Source organism: Dermacentor albipictus, unplaced genomic scaffold (genome assembly GCF_038994185.2).
Source record: "Dermacentor albipictus isolate Rhodes 1998 colony unplaced genomic scaffold, USDA_Dalb.pri_finalv2 scaffold_35, whole genome shotgun sequence".
Classification (NCBI taxonomy): domain Eukaryota; kingdom Metazoa; phylum Arthropoda; class Arachnida; order Ixodida; family Ixodidae; genus Dermacentor; species Dermacentor albipictus.
In genome coordinates this window covers 2,094,058-2,108,962 of record NW_027225589.1, presented here as the reverse complement: position 1 = coordinate 2,108,962, position 14,905 = coordinate 2,094,058, and the positions used below count along the sequence as shown (strand labels likewise).

Genomic DNA, 14,905 nt, shown 5'->3' with positions numbered 1-14,905 from the left:
TCGGCGCACGAAGTCTGTCTTGGATCTGAGGGCTTCACGACGCACACAAAAGAAAGTCTAGCGTCGCATGGATAAACTGGTAGATAAGCGATGGAAAACTTTCTGTCAGTCACTTAATCCCCGAAAATCGCTCTCGCACAAATGGAGAACGGTTAGGAGTCTTCGCTTATCTCCGCAACAAAGGAAGCCCTTTGCTGCTCTGTCCTTCTACCATTTCCCCTCGGAACTTCAAGTGGCTGAATAGGTCTGTGCACGGGTTGCTGGGTGCGTGGCCATCATTACTGACGCAGCCTTGAATGACATCCCTGAGGCACGTGTACCAGAAATGAACGTGCTATTTTCACTCGAAGAGCTCGATGCTGCGTTGACGACCTGCAGGCGTTCTTCGTCACCAGGACCTGATGGGATCACCTATGCTGCCCTGTGTGACCTTGGACATGACACACGTGATGAGCTGCTCAGCTACTACAATGAGTCTTGGCGGAACGGCGCCGATCCTATACAATGGAAATCGAGCCGCTTGATCCCCATTCCGGAACCTGGAAAGTCTCCGCTTGAGATCTCATCATATCGTCCGATTGCACTTTCGAGCTGCGTCGGCAAAGTGATGGAAAGAATGGTTCTTGCTCGCATGGAATGGTAGCTAGAGCAATTCAATATCTATCCGGACGCCATGACAGGCTTTCGCCGAGGTCGCTCATCCATCGACAACGTCATTGACATCGCAACCTGGGTTCAAAATAAAGAAAAAGCCTCAAGCGCCTATCTGCGGCTCTGTTTCTAGATATAAAAGGAGCATACGACAACGTCGCCCATGAGGTCATACTGAACTCACTTGAGGCCGTTGGAGTTGGTGGCCGGATGTATCAATGGATTCGGGACTGTTTGACTGAGAGGCGCTTTTTGTTTCAGACCGAAGATGGCCCAACTACAGACCATTACATCTGCCGTGGTATGCCGCAGGGTGGAGTGCTTAGCCCTATTTTGTTCAACCTCGTCCTGGTAGGAGTGGCCAAGTACCTACCGCAGACAGTTCATGTCTCAATATAGGCCGACGACATTTGCATCTGGGCCTCTGCGGTGACTCGACCTCAGCTAAGATAAGAGCCAGGCTTCAGCGGGTGGCAACCATGACGGCGTCTTATCTCTGAGAACAAGGCCTCATTGTGTCTACTGAAAATTGCGCATTTCTTAGTTTTACGCGCAAACAAATGTTTTACGCGCAAACAAAAAGACGCATCGATATCTGGGCGTCATCATTGACGGCAACCTCTCGCGGAGCCCTCATTGCGCCTATCTGAAGGAGACACTAGTCGCCATTGCTTAGGTCTTCAAATTTGTCTGCGGGAAAAACTGGCGTACACAAGTCAATTCTGTGATGCAGCTGTGCAGGGTATTGTTTCTCGTACTCCTACGTTACAGTCTACTAGTGTTCTCAAATGCATGCAAGACGAACTTTCACGCTTGGAGAGCGTGCAAGGTCAAGCCATACGCACGTGTTTAGGGCTACTTAAGTGCACCTCAACAGCAGCAATCATTGCCGTCGCGGGAGACCATACAATCCAGACACATGTAACTGTCGACTCTCTCAGAGCGCACATTCATCATCGGTCAAGGATCCCCGACCATCATTCGGCCTCCTTACCAGCCGAGAGACCTCAAGCGACCTTTTCACGAGTGATCAGCGGTCATCAAGAGTGCATGCCGACATCTTTTACACCGGCGGCGAAGCCTTCATCTCCCGTGTGGTGCCTGCGAGAGCCTCAACTGAATTTTGCTATTCCCGGAACTACAAAAAAGTCCAATTATCCAGCACTGGCTCTGAAGCAACTTACGCTCCTATTACTGCACCAGACGTATCATGACCACACTCATATATGGCGATGGTTCGACCTCACCTACCAGCTCAATGGCCACGTTCGTCGTTCCAGCTGGGCAGATTACAGTTAGATTCAAATTGTCAGGCATGCCTACATCTACATCGGCAGAACCTGTAGCTCTCCATGCCGCTATGACGTACATCACCAAACAGCCAAGAGAGAAGTGGGTCGTATTTTGTGATTCTAAGGGAGCTCTTCACAGTATCAATTCTGCATTACATCACAGAGCTTACGAGCAGATGATATCTGACATCAGGGAAGTGCACCACCATGCTCTGGAAAGAGGACACCACATTATATGTCAATGGTTCCCTGCTCCCTGTGGCATCGCCGGCAACAACCTAGCTAACATGGCTGCCCAGTGTGCCCACGAAGATACCAAGACGCGGCCAACACCTTTGGCGAGGTCAGACGCTGCCAGGGACCTTCGCCTACTTGCACGCAAGAAGCTACAAGATCTCTGGATTTCAAGTGCCTTCTATAGTAGATAACGTAAACTGGACCCCACGCTACGGCTACAACGGCCATCTAGCCTTTCCCGCGGTGAAACAACCTTGTTGTGCCGCTTGTGGCTGGGAGTGGCGTTCATGAACGCATACTCCTACCGGATGGGAATGGCCGAGAGCCGGGTGTGCGACTCCTGTGGATGCGAGAAAACCATCAAACACCTATTGTGTACCTGCCTTCGCTACGATGTCCAACGCCTCTCTCTGCGGGCAACTTTACACCGGCTGGACTCAAGGCCGTCCTCCGGGTCAAAGATACTCGAACCATGGCCACACCCGTCACTGGCGCGAAAAGCGATTCGTGCACTAGTGCAGTACTTGAAGTGCACCGGCTTAAGAGACCGTTTATAGTGTCCTTGTGTATAGTGTCCCTCCCACACGTACTCAGTGTGCACTCTCGCCCTTTTTTCCTCTTTCTATTCCCCTTTACCCCACTCCCAGTGTAGGGTAACAAACCGCATGCTGTTCTGGTTGACTTCCCTACCTTTCCTATCCTTGTTTTCTCTCTCTCTCTCTTCTCAAACAAACAGTAGTGGCGCACGCGAGGTAACCTTTAAGATCAAATTCCCACTCTCGTGTTAGCCTAAACATTGAAGAAATTCGGGTTCCACTGTCAACATAGCCGCTAATTATTGTCAGGCAAAGCAACCAACACAGAAAGCGTCCTTTGCATCTATTCCCAGAGTGCGTGCAATCTGCATATTTTTTCTTTAGTGGCACGTTACCAGTCGTGTGGAGAACATTTGAGGCCATTATGTGGAGCGTTGGGTTAGTAAACGTATAGAAATGGCTTGTTCTCTGGATGGTTATCGCCACGAAACATTTTTATTTATTTCCCGGCCTCTAAAAGTGGGTCATGCTTTAGGTTTCCGGCGCTACATGATACATTCCTGTACAGTGGTACGTTTCTCCAAGTGCTATTTCAAGTCCTCTAAAATGCCAGGGAAAAGTGTTCACCCTCATCTAAAATACTCATTAAAACGTTATGACAACTCCACGGCAATTATAGAGCAGAAATGGTCTGATCAAGTGCTCTCTACGTTCTCTGAATTGAAGTGGAGTGAACTTTGTTAAGTAACTCTGTATGTTAGGAAAGGCTGCAGAAGGGTTACCAAAGCGTGGTGCTATCTTGCGTCGGGAGGCTTTTGCTGTCCAGAGTCGAAGACAGAATCAAGTTGAGGCGTGTTTGAGAGCAGAGGAAGTTATACTTCAGAAAACTACCCGAACAAGTGAATGAATAGTGAGAGAGACACCTTGCAAAAAGTGCTCGGATGAACTCATATTTACACGAGTATAAGCTAACTACAAGGATTTCAACCATAAAGCGAACACACGCGTCATGTCAAAGTAGTGCACTGCTTAGCGGTGCCATTGTTTGTCTCCGTGATAGATTGGTGCAAAATAAAAAAAGCAACGGCGTTTCGCATCTTAGATGACGCATGCTAAGTTATACAGACGTCAACGAAATCCCATCAGCAAGGCGCATAAAAGACGGTGTCGTTGGACCAAGACGCAGTCATTTGTGCTTTCAGAAAGCTAGTAATGGCGACAACAAGCGTTTTGGTTTTGACCATGGCCATATTGTTAACACGGGCTGTCAAGAGCGATCAGGAGCTAGAAACAGGTGGAAAGGAAGGACAACAAGGAGCCAAAAGCAATGTTGACATTGCAGAGGTAAGTACTGTATATTGACTGCCTTGCTGGTTACGTATACGTGCACGGGTGCTTGTGGTCGGCTAACCTGGTGCGACAGCGGGGACTCAAGTACATGCGAGATCAGTCCTACTACCCTTATTCAGCCGTGGCTTAGCTGCTCCATTAGAAAAATAGATCCTGAAGGGGAACTTATACGCTGTGCTAATACCTATAAGGACCACCGGGAACATGTAACGTACGTGTTTATCATCTGTTTCACGTCGACAGTACCCCCAGACTCACCCAAAATTTTCTAAAATCTCTTATTTTCCATCTCTCGACCCTTTGCCTTTACTCCATATTTGTCTTGACTCTAGCTCTCTCCTCATTTCCATATTACCTGGCGGCTAATATTAAACTTGTGTGGATCGCCACACTCGGTGAACTAAATTAGGATATGGCGACCATGTAGGGATAATGTTGACCGGTCTTGTGTATGCAAATTGCCTGCCCAGTCTCCTCGTCTAGCTTGGTGGTGGGTGGGTGGCAACTCTGCTTAGAATCAATGCGCAGGACATGGCAAACATATGCGTTTCAACACTTCATTTTTAATCTGAAAAGGCTATTGACCTAAGCAGCGCTTTTCCTAATTTTGATGTATTCCAAAAAGCATTATCTTCAATCTTTATTGACTTTAGTGAAGATTCAGACTAAATTTAATAGCGATTTTGCCGTTTTCGGCTCTAAAGCCTAACTGATGCAAAAGTATTCCATCTTATGGGGTGTGCTAGGAAAGAAGTGACTAATTATGTCCAGCTTCTTGTGCAAAGCGATGTTACCCTACACGGAGTTTCTTCCATACTCAAAAAAGGCCTGAAATAATTCATTGCTTGCAGTGCGCGGGCTCGTGAATTGTTGCTCCTTAGTGAGTGCGTAGCCAACAGGGATGAAAACGAGGGATGCGAGACATGCATTTTTAACGGCGCGGATCGCATTTTCAAGTGGCCATATGACAGCCCTAAGGATTCTGTAAGGGATATGGTTACTTATATCTGCAGCCCTTACATAGAAAGAATCGTGACTTTGTTTTGTTTTCTTCTCTTGCGTGCAATAAAAAGCGTACGCAATAGCTAAGAACTTCTTAATATCAGTAACGAAATAAACAAGGTAAAGCCTGAGGCCTATCACACTCGGCGAAGAACTTGAACTTGCGAAACCGTCCAAGGTCATCCCTGACAGTAAACATGCATCTTGGTCAGGGTTTTCATTATTAAGACGCTCACAGTAGAGATTAACTTTATTGTAAATGAGTGGGATTAGTGACAACAAGACATTAGCCCGCATTTACTTGGGCATCACTTTATACTTGAGTTGGACGAGTCATTCGCAGTTAAGAACTGGACAGATGTTCCAGTGCTTGTGCACACCTTTCACAGTGGTGAATTTTCCAGTTAATGTCGAAGATTTATTTCGTTCATGGCCACATGCAGTTTTGTATACTACTATTAGAATCTACCCGCCGTGGTTGCTCAGTGGCTATGGTGTTGGGCTGCGGAGCACGAGGTCGCGGGATCGTATCCTGGCCACGGCGGCCGCATATCGATGGGGGCGAAATGCGAAAACACCCGTGTGCTTAGATTTATGTGCACGTTAAAGAACCCCAGGTGGCCGCAATTTCCGGAGTCCTCCACTACGGCGTGCCTCATAATCAGGAAGTGGTTTTGGCACGTAAAACCCAATTATTTAATAAATTTTTTACTATTAGTATCTGTACAGAAAAAGAGAGGTGCTTTCTTTTGAGAGGATGGCAAGTATTTCTCTAAAAAAAATTATAAAATTGCTGAAATATTCTCTCTCTTCGACTCTTCTTTTTCCCAATAACAAAATATGAATTTGATTTTGAGGCATATACAGAGAGTCATGTGTCAGGCTAGGTTATGTAACATGTTTTTATGCTTCACTGACCGAGAGATTGCTCAGGCACTTGACGATGTAAGGTTGCATAGGTTTTACATATCTTAATGACCTTTTACTGATTTTAAACCTAACTCTTTTGTAACCACAATACATTTAAAACTTAAGCACTGTTTGGACAACATTGCAAACAGCATACCCAATTTTTCTGGGGGTGTAGCAGCTAGCGCTGCAAGCAACAGAAGCGCAAAGCAAGTACAGGACGAGTGTTGAAATAGGCTGGTGACATATTCGTTTTAAAAACCAAGGCACACGAGAAAAATGCAGTGAATATGCTGTGGCAAACTTATATTTATTTCCCACAGCAGTTAAGTAACCAACAGTAAAGGCTATTTTAACCACTAAAAATATGTCTGTACGCGACAAAAGTGACCAAGGAGGCTATCATCGGTACAATGTATGTAGGTCGAAAACAAAGGTTTTGCTTGATGCCTGTGGTGACTTTTCGCACTTGGCGTAAACCTGCTCGCAAAAGCGATTTTCTAAGCATAGTCTTACAAATGCAAGTTGTAACTTGATAAAGCGCAATGTAGCTTTGCGAAATCGTCGGAGGAAGTGGACAAGTGGTTTAATCAGATGCGCCTATCTCCCTACATCATGCAGGCAGTGGTTGAAGGCTATCTTCACGATACTCTTTTTGCAGCCACACAGGGCTTAGTTCGACAGTCTCCCGCCGGAGGAAACGAATAAAGAAACTCAATATCTGGCTTAGGTTTAGTTTTTTTCAATTTTGCGCCTTAGATATCTTTTTGAATTTTCCTGCCCAATCTTATGAATGTGTTGCTCCTTTTAAGTCATCGCTTTTATTATATTATTTTTTTGTTTGCAACAGCACAACACCATGCGGGTTTCATTATGCTATGCAAAGAAAATGTTTCATGCTTTTACTTATAATTATTTATGTATCTTAAGGGCCCTGCAAGGCATTGCATATGGTGCGGAGGGCATAGGAAACAACAAAAATTTGATCAGTCATAGTTCATAGAATGCAGAAAGAACACAGGCACGTCGATCAATCTATACAAGCATAAATGTTGAAAAGCCACTTGAGCAATTATACACGGCATTATACACTTAAAAATAGATGCTTACCAAGAAAAAAAGAGAAGAAAATGGAGCTGAAAGAAAAATCAATATCTTTTTAACAATTTAAAACTTAACAGAACGCAATATGATGCTTAGAATAATGATTGCTGAGACAGGCATTGCCTTCAAAATTATTACCGCTTGCGAGATAAAATATAATGCTTTTTACAAAGAGAACCACTGTGTCATTGTGACTATGCTTCCCAGTAATGCAGATCAGCATCCAGATCAGCGCGTCGCAAATGGAACGTTCCCGCCCTGTGTTCGTGGTCGAGGCTTGCTTCGTCGCGCTAGAGCCCAACTGCTCAAGCTAAGGGTTGGTTGCGTGAAGGTGCACGAACGTTTATACAGACAAGGGCGTGCGGAAAGTCCATTGTGTACGTCTTGTGGCTGCTACGAGACACTTCAGAACCTTATATTTGAGTGTCCAGCTTTCAGTGCGCAGCGCATGTCGCTAGTGAGAGACTATCATCTCCTTGGCCAGCGGTGTGCGACACTCGAGGAATGTTTATACCCCAGTGGCTGTGCATCTAAACGTGATCAGGCCCATCGCGCCCTAGTAACCTTTACAGAACTAACTAACTTAGGTTCACGTTTGTAGCATGAACATTGAACATTCTGCAGTAGCGTGACCTTCAGTCACCGGCCCTACTGTGTGTGATCAGTACTGTACCCTAACGCTTCTTCCTTCGAAGATGGGAGGTGGCGGGTTCAAACACCTTATAGTGTATATTGTGAACCGACTAACGATGAAACGGTGATTACGTGCAGCTTTACTTGGCGTCTCATCGTGGAGAACACAATTAGCCGCATAGCGAACTAGCCATGGATGTGGTTGATAATTGTGGAGGCTGTTCGACGCGGCGTCACTTTAATTCCGGCTGCAGAGTTCTATTTAGTGTTTAGATTTGTCCTGTTGCAGTGTCCTGTTGCTCTCCTTTCCTCTTTCCTTTTTCCTCCTCTCCTTCCTATCTTCTATTTCTGTGTTGCTGTCACCTCCCTTCAGAAGAGTAGGCAGGCGTTGTGCCCCTTCCGGTGGCAGTTGGCAGCTTGCTCCTCGCTTTCCCTTCTCCTAATACCTGTGTATATGTGTATATGTGTTCACAACAGTAATGAATTCCTTTCGCTATTTGGTAGAACAAGAGGACAGTATTGTAACTTATTTGCTCAAAGAGACGCGTGATGTTTTTCTGTCCTCATTTCTACGGGAATTATAATGTGCCTGGTGAGTGTGGGTCCCAGCAAAGGGTCATTTGCTGTAATACGGTGCGTGAAAGACTCATAGGTGGGTGTATTTTCTGTGCATTACAAGAGACCGTATTGTCCCGTTTTATTCAGGGTGAATAACAGAGTAGCAAATACTGTGAATCACTAAAGCAACTCCTTATTGGGGGACCCTGTGCCCAGAAAAAACAAAAACAAAAAAAAGGCAAGCGACCGCCAATTGTCGAAAATATGATCAGTGGGTCAAGCACGTAGGGCTTTTACACATGCCTCGTCAAAGCTTCCAGAGTACACTTTAAAAAATCCACTTCTATCTAAGCGCGCATTTGCAGTTTTTTACATGCCTAACCAAAGCGTGATATTCTCCCACGCTTACCAATCACGCCTACTACGAGTGATCAGCAGCGGCTCTTCACGCTTATCAGGCGTGATTGGGACTTGTGTTTCCACGCTTCTTGTGGTGTGACTGTAATCCACGCTTGGAGACGGCGTTCGAAGGGAAGGGGACTGGCGTGAGGAGCGCCCCATCCCTCCTCGCCTCTTCTGTACATGTGCGGCAGGCAACAAAGAAGCACCGGCTCTTGTCTGCTTGGGTCGCTTCCCCGCTTTGCTCACCAAGCACTTTCAAGTCCTCCTCTGTACCTTCTGCTTCGCTGGCGCAGACTGTGATGAACCAAGACGCTATGTCAATGACAGCAGGCTCGCGAAGTAGAAGCTGTATATGCTGCAGAGAGAATGCGCAAGAGGCTTAGGCATGTCACACTGAATGTAATTTAATAGGAGCTTTAAACTCTGTGACATTGCAAGGACGCCCATTATTGTAAAACGTGAACAAGTCCCTCGGTATCCCATTGCACAAAAGGGCCAACGCCCTCTCAACAACGCTTCGTGGCGCCGCGCTGGAAGAAAGCGAGCCATGTGCAGGATAGGGACGTCAGGACACAATTTCCCTCACCAATATTCACCTATTAGTGCACTATTTCTGCGATCGCTGGCCTAGAATATCTGATCAAATCATTTTTCGTGCACTTCTTTCTCTAAGACAGGCGGATACTCTATGCTGTGAAATAAGCATGACACACATATTTCTTCCTGGACATTTTATTCATGGTGTTCATTCCCAGAAGATAGGACAGACAGAAACGCTGAGGTTTAAAAACAAAATATAGATAGATAATCAAAGATACAAGGATAAAGATACAAAGATAATCTACAAAAAATACATAAAAATACAAAGATAAAAATACAAAGATAATCTAGCTGTTATCGAGATGGACCTGTCTCGGTGCATCGCGATGATTACGGGTGTAAACCACTGTTTAATGATTGTGTAGTCATGTTTAAAAATGCTGATAAAGATACGAGAGAGATTGTAGCAGGAGGTTTGATTTTAAAAGAAGGTGCAAACTGTCTAAGCACTCCGTCGACTTCTCGAGCAAAAAGGAATAATCGCGCGCGCTGGGTTGGGCGCGCGATTATTTACACTGGTTTTATCCAGTATAAATACGATGCCTTTCCGAAATAAAATTCGGTTGATAGTTAGCGCACGTCCTGTCGTCTTTCTTGTCCGTGTCAATGCAGCGCTATGACTTCAATTGAAGATCCGACTAAGTGCGCCGAGAGATAATATTAGGTTGCTAGCGGGTGTCATGCAGTGCCCGAGAAAATGATGAATAAGTACAAGTGTAAGTGCCCCTCTCCTAAAAAACCTCGCCCCGGTGCTAAATATACGAGAGAAAAAAACTAAAGCAGACGTACCAAGAGAAAATTGCGCGGGTTCTGCTATTGCAAACACTAGACACTGTTACGTTTCGCCTACGACGCGCACTAAAGCCGGCGCGGATGCAACGTACGCCGGGGCTTCGTTCAAAGCGGCGGACATTTTGGCCCGTTCGGAGCGGCCGCGACGCATCCCCGGCGAGCGCGTCCCGGCATGTTCAGTGCCACGTGTCTTTGTGTGTGCGTGTGTGTGTGTGTGCCCACGCTTGTCAAAGCGCGGCAGCCGGGGAGAGGAGCTCCCCCAGTGTGAAGCGAGGAGGTCTGACCGGCGCCGGCCCGTCTGATGCGTCACCTCCTTGTTCCAACGTGTATCTCAGTCCGTCCGTCGCCGCTGTCACGTGGTGTCATCTCGTGACCTTCCTTCTTGCCCGCGACCCCAAGAGTATAAGAGCAGCTGCCCCCGGACGCCAGGAGAGAGGCTCCGATTTCTTCTGTTGAGTAACGTGCTCTCCCGTCTCTCTACTTCGGTCGACCTGACCGCCCGCTCTTTGCAATGCTAGAATAAACAAGTTGTTCTGTTAGCAGTCGCCTCATGCTTTGCTGGGACCTTCGGATGCTTCCAGTGTGCCCCAGGCCGCCAGGCCAACGCTACCCTTGGGGCTTGCGACCCATTTGCAACAACGGGCGCCAACGGTCCGGTTGCAACAACGGGTGTCAGCACTGAGGTTCCGACAGCTGGTGGCAGTGCTGAGATTCCAACAGCCGGTGCCATCGGTGCGGTTCAAACATCTGGTTGCCAGCGGTGAGATCGCGACAACGGAGGCCAGCAGCGAAGATAGGCGGTTGCCTGTATGCTGAGCAGCACAACGACCATCCGGGAGCAGTGCAACGAGCCCTGTGTGATGACTGGTTGCCTGCAGCGGAACGACTGCGCTGAATTCTTGGCTGCGAGGTTTGGTGAGTGCGGGACTTTCTTCTTCTGAGTTTTGCCAGGCTTTTGTTAGTGTTAGAAACAGAGCTGGTAATTGTGGTTGTCGTTGCGGCCGGGTTAGTTTGCGGCAAGACAATAGTAGGCAGTAGAGAAAGCAGCATTCAGAGCAGCCATGGATTTGAAGTCGTTGCGCAAACCGAAATTGTTGGAGCTTGCAAGAGAGTTGGGTCTGGATGTCTCAGACAAACTCAGAAAACCAGAACTGCTAAGTGCTATTCTTGAGTTAGGAGCTGAGGATGACGAGCTGTCGGAATGCCTTGAGACCATTGAGGAAAGGGCAAAAAGACAGGAGCGTGAACGTAAAGAACAGATAGAACGAGAGCAACAAGAGAAAGAAAAAGAGCGAGAGCAACAAGAGAAAAAAGAAGAGCGCGACCGTCAACACGCTTTAGAAATGAAGCGTCTCGAGGTAGAGATGGAACGCGCTCGTAATGGAAATCAGGCACACGGTGCAGGAGAACGAGTATTGTTCAAAATGACTGACCTGATGCGGCCGTTTAAGCTTGGAGAGGACATTGGTTTGTTCCTGGTTAACTTTGAGCGAACGTGCGAGAAGCAGGGGTTCTCTCGGGAAACGTGGCCACAGCGCTTGCTCACTTTGTTACCCGGCGAGGCGGCCGACGTAGTCGCTCGCTTGGATAGAGAGGAGGCAGAGGATTTCGACAAAGTGAAATCGAGTCTGCTAAAAAAGTACAGGCTGTCCGCGGAGGCGTTCCGTCGGAAGTTTCGAGAAAATGAGAAAGGCAAAAGTGAGTCATATACAGAGTTTGCCTACAGGCTAATGTCAAACATGCAGGAGTGGCTCAAAGAAGAGAAAGCGTTTGGTGACCACGAGAAAGTTCTGCAGTGTTTCGGGCTAGAACAGTTTTATAGTCGGTTACCTGAGAACGTGCGGTACTGGGTCTTGGATAGGCCAGACGTTAGTACGGTGGCTAGAGCCGCTGAGCTAGCCGAAGAGTTTGTGACGCGTCGGGCTCGCGGAGCTAAGGACGGTCAAAAGGGTGAATTTGGCTCCAAGTTTGAGAGGCCGAAGTTCACGCCCATGAGAGCAAAGGGGGACACACGTAGTGCGGATGCGAGTGAAAGCAGTCCGACCGAACGTAAGGAGACGGCGGCAACCGAAGCCGAACGCAGAAAGCGGTTCGAGGCGAGGCAAGCGCGCGTGTGTTATACGTGCCAGAAGCCGGGTCACTTTTCGGCGCAGTGTCCAGAAACAAAAACAAAAGTTGTGTTTTTGTCATTATGCAGCACTGACGAGAACATGAAGCTTCTCGAGCCTTACATGCGAGACCTCCTCGTAAACGGGAAAGAGTGCCGAGTGCTTCGCGATTCCGCAGCTACGATGGATGTGGTTCACCCCTCTTACGTAGAACCCGATATGTTCACGGGCGAGTGCGCATGGATCAAGCAAGCCGTGGAAGCTCATAGCGTGTGTCTGCCCGTAGCAAAAGTGCTTATTGAAGGACCTTTCGGAGCACTTGAGACGGAGGCCGCAGTGTCATCTATGCTGCCCCCTCAGTACCGGTACCTATTTTCGAACAGGTCCGATCACCTCCTGCGCGAGAAGGGGCTTTTGTTTGGTGAGGCTAGCGTTCAGGCCTTAACCAGATCGAAGGTTCGGGAGCTCGCTGCAAAGGCGGTAGTTGCGGGGCCGACGTTGTCGAACGGTGAGAAAGGGTCAGAGGCGCAGCAAGCTGATATTCAGATCACGCCCGAGCTGAGTAAAACTGAGTCTGTAGCGTTAAACGCACCAGATACTGGAGAGGAAATTCCCGATGCGGGAAAGTTAGAAGAGCTATCTGAAGATTTGCTCATCGCGCCTACGTCAGACGGACTTAATAGGTTGCTAAAAGTCAGCCGGTCGGCTTTGATAGCCGAGCAAAAGAAGGATGGCAGCCTAGAAAACATACGCTGCATTGTCAAGGAAGGTATCGCCAAGAAAAATGCTCGCTTTGTGGAAAGAGGTGGGGTCCTGTACCGGAAGTATGTAGACCGCAGGGGAGTGGAGTTCAATCAGCTGATCGTGCCTCAGTGCTATCGTCAGGATCTGTTGCGCTGGTCGCATGGGGGTTCGTGGTCCGGACACCTAGGAGTTAAGAAAACTAAGGACCGTCTCTTGCAAGAGTACTATTGGCCAGGGTGTTTTCGGGACGCAGACCACTTTGTGAAGACATGCGACACCTGTCAGCGGGTCGGCAAACCAGGGGACAAATCGAGGGCGCCGTTGAAGTTGGTACCTATCATTACGGAGCCTTTTAGACGGCTCGTTATTGATACAGTGGGACCTCTGCCGGTAACAGCCACGGGGTACAGACACATTTTGACTGTGATCTGCCCAGCTACAAAGTTCCCTGAAGCAGTGCCGCTTAAAGAACTCAGCTCAGTTGAGATAGTCAATGCACTACTGTCCATATTTGCGCGAGTTGGTTTTCCTGCGGAAATCCAATCAGATCAGGGCACAGTGTTTACTAGCGCTTTGACGACAGCCTTTCTCGAAAGGTGCGGGGTAAAGCTGCTACACAGCTCAGTGCACCACCCCCAGTCGAATTCCGTTGAGAAGCTCCACTCCGTCATGAAGCGCGTGTTGAGAGCATTGTGTTTTGAACATCAAACTGACTGGGAGCTGTGTCTGCCTGGGGCGATGTTTGCATTACGGACCGCGCCGCATGCGGCTACGGGGTTTTCGCCAGCTGAGCTGGTGTACGGTCGCTCGCTGCGATCTCCGCTTCGCATGCTTAGAAACGGATCACTGCCCTCTCCAAAGGCTGCAGACTATCTGTTCCACAAATGGCCGCCTCCTGCACTGGAGCCTCGCTTTGCAATAACATTCCTTTGAGGTGCGTTACAAAAAGGGGAGTCTCAACGGTAACGCCGATGGCTGAAGTCGAAGCCCCTAACGTGGGAATCAGCCTCAAAATTGTTTGTTATTGATGTTTTTCTTCCTGAGGCAGGATTTTTAACATATTGCTTTTGTGTAGTGTTTCAAAGTGATAATGTGCTTTCTAGTGCAATTTTCCGATTTGTGGACGCGTTCTGAGTGCTGCTAGACTACTGTAAGGAACTAGGCAGTAGTATTAAAGGGGAAAGAGCCTGGCATGGCTTAGTGAGGGTTGTGCCGTGCTTGCTGACTGAGCGGCTGAGTTTCGGCGTAGTTCTAACGCTTGCTGAGAACGAGAGAAAAATGAGAACTCTCCCGAAGTCACTTTGCAGTGTCCTCTGTGAACCTGAACGTGAGAACGAGGCCTTCTCGGTGCGCTGGCTCAAGAAACGCCGAGGGACGACCGACTTCGGTAATGAGCATCATTGAGCGACATCCCTCCGGACAGCGGATGCAGTCCCCTGACCATCGGGATCTCCCTCCCCCGGCGGGGCGGTCTGTTACGTTTCGCCTACGACGCGCACTAAAGCCGGCGCGGATGCAACGTACGCCGGGGCTTCGTTCAAAGCGGCGGACATTTTGGCCCGTTCGGAGCGGCCGCGACGCATCCCCGGCGAGCGCGTCCCGGCATGTTCAGTGCCACGTGTCTTTGTGTGTGCGTGTGTGTGTGTGTGCCCACGCTTGTCAAAGCGCGGCAGCCGGGGAGAGGAGCTCCCCCAGTGTGAAGCGAGGAGGTCTGACCGGCGCCGGCCCGTCTGATGCGTCACCTCCTTGTTCCAACGTGTCTCTCAGTCCGTCCGTCGCCGCTGTCACGTGGTGTCATCTCGTGACCTTCCGTCTTGCCCGCGACCCCAAGAGTATAAGAGCAGCTGCCCCCGGACGCCAGGAGAGAGGCTCCGATTTCTTCTGTTGAGTAACGTGCTCTCCCGTCTCTCTACTTCGGTCGACCTGACCGCCCGCTCTTTGCAATGCTAGAATAAACAAGTTGTTCTGTTAGCAGTCGCCTCATGCT

The 14,905-nt window shown here is 48.5% G+C and overlaps 1 protein-coding gene across 5 annotated transcripts in view; it reads left to right on the top strand.

Moving 5' to 3' along the window:
- Positions 1 to 3,904: 3,904 nt before the first annotated feature.
- Positions 3,905 to 14,905, top strand: part of LOC135919710 (uncharacterized) — a 106,264-nt gene continuing 95,263 nt past the window's right edge. For 3 of the 5 annotated variants that reach the window (XM_065453569.1, XM_065453570.1, XM_065453571.1), the window contains exon 1: positions 3,905 to 4,060. In XM_065453569.1, the coding sequence (XP_065309641.1) occupies positions 3,929 to 4,060 (132 nt within the window). In that variant the 5' untranslated portion in view covers positions 3,905 to 3,928. The other 2 variants (XM_065453568.1, XM_070529914.1) reach the window with 2 other exon arrangements.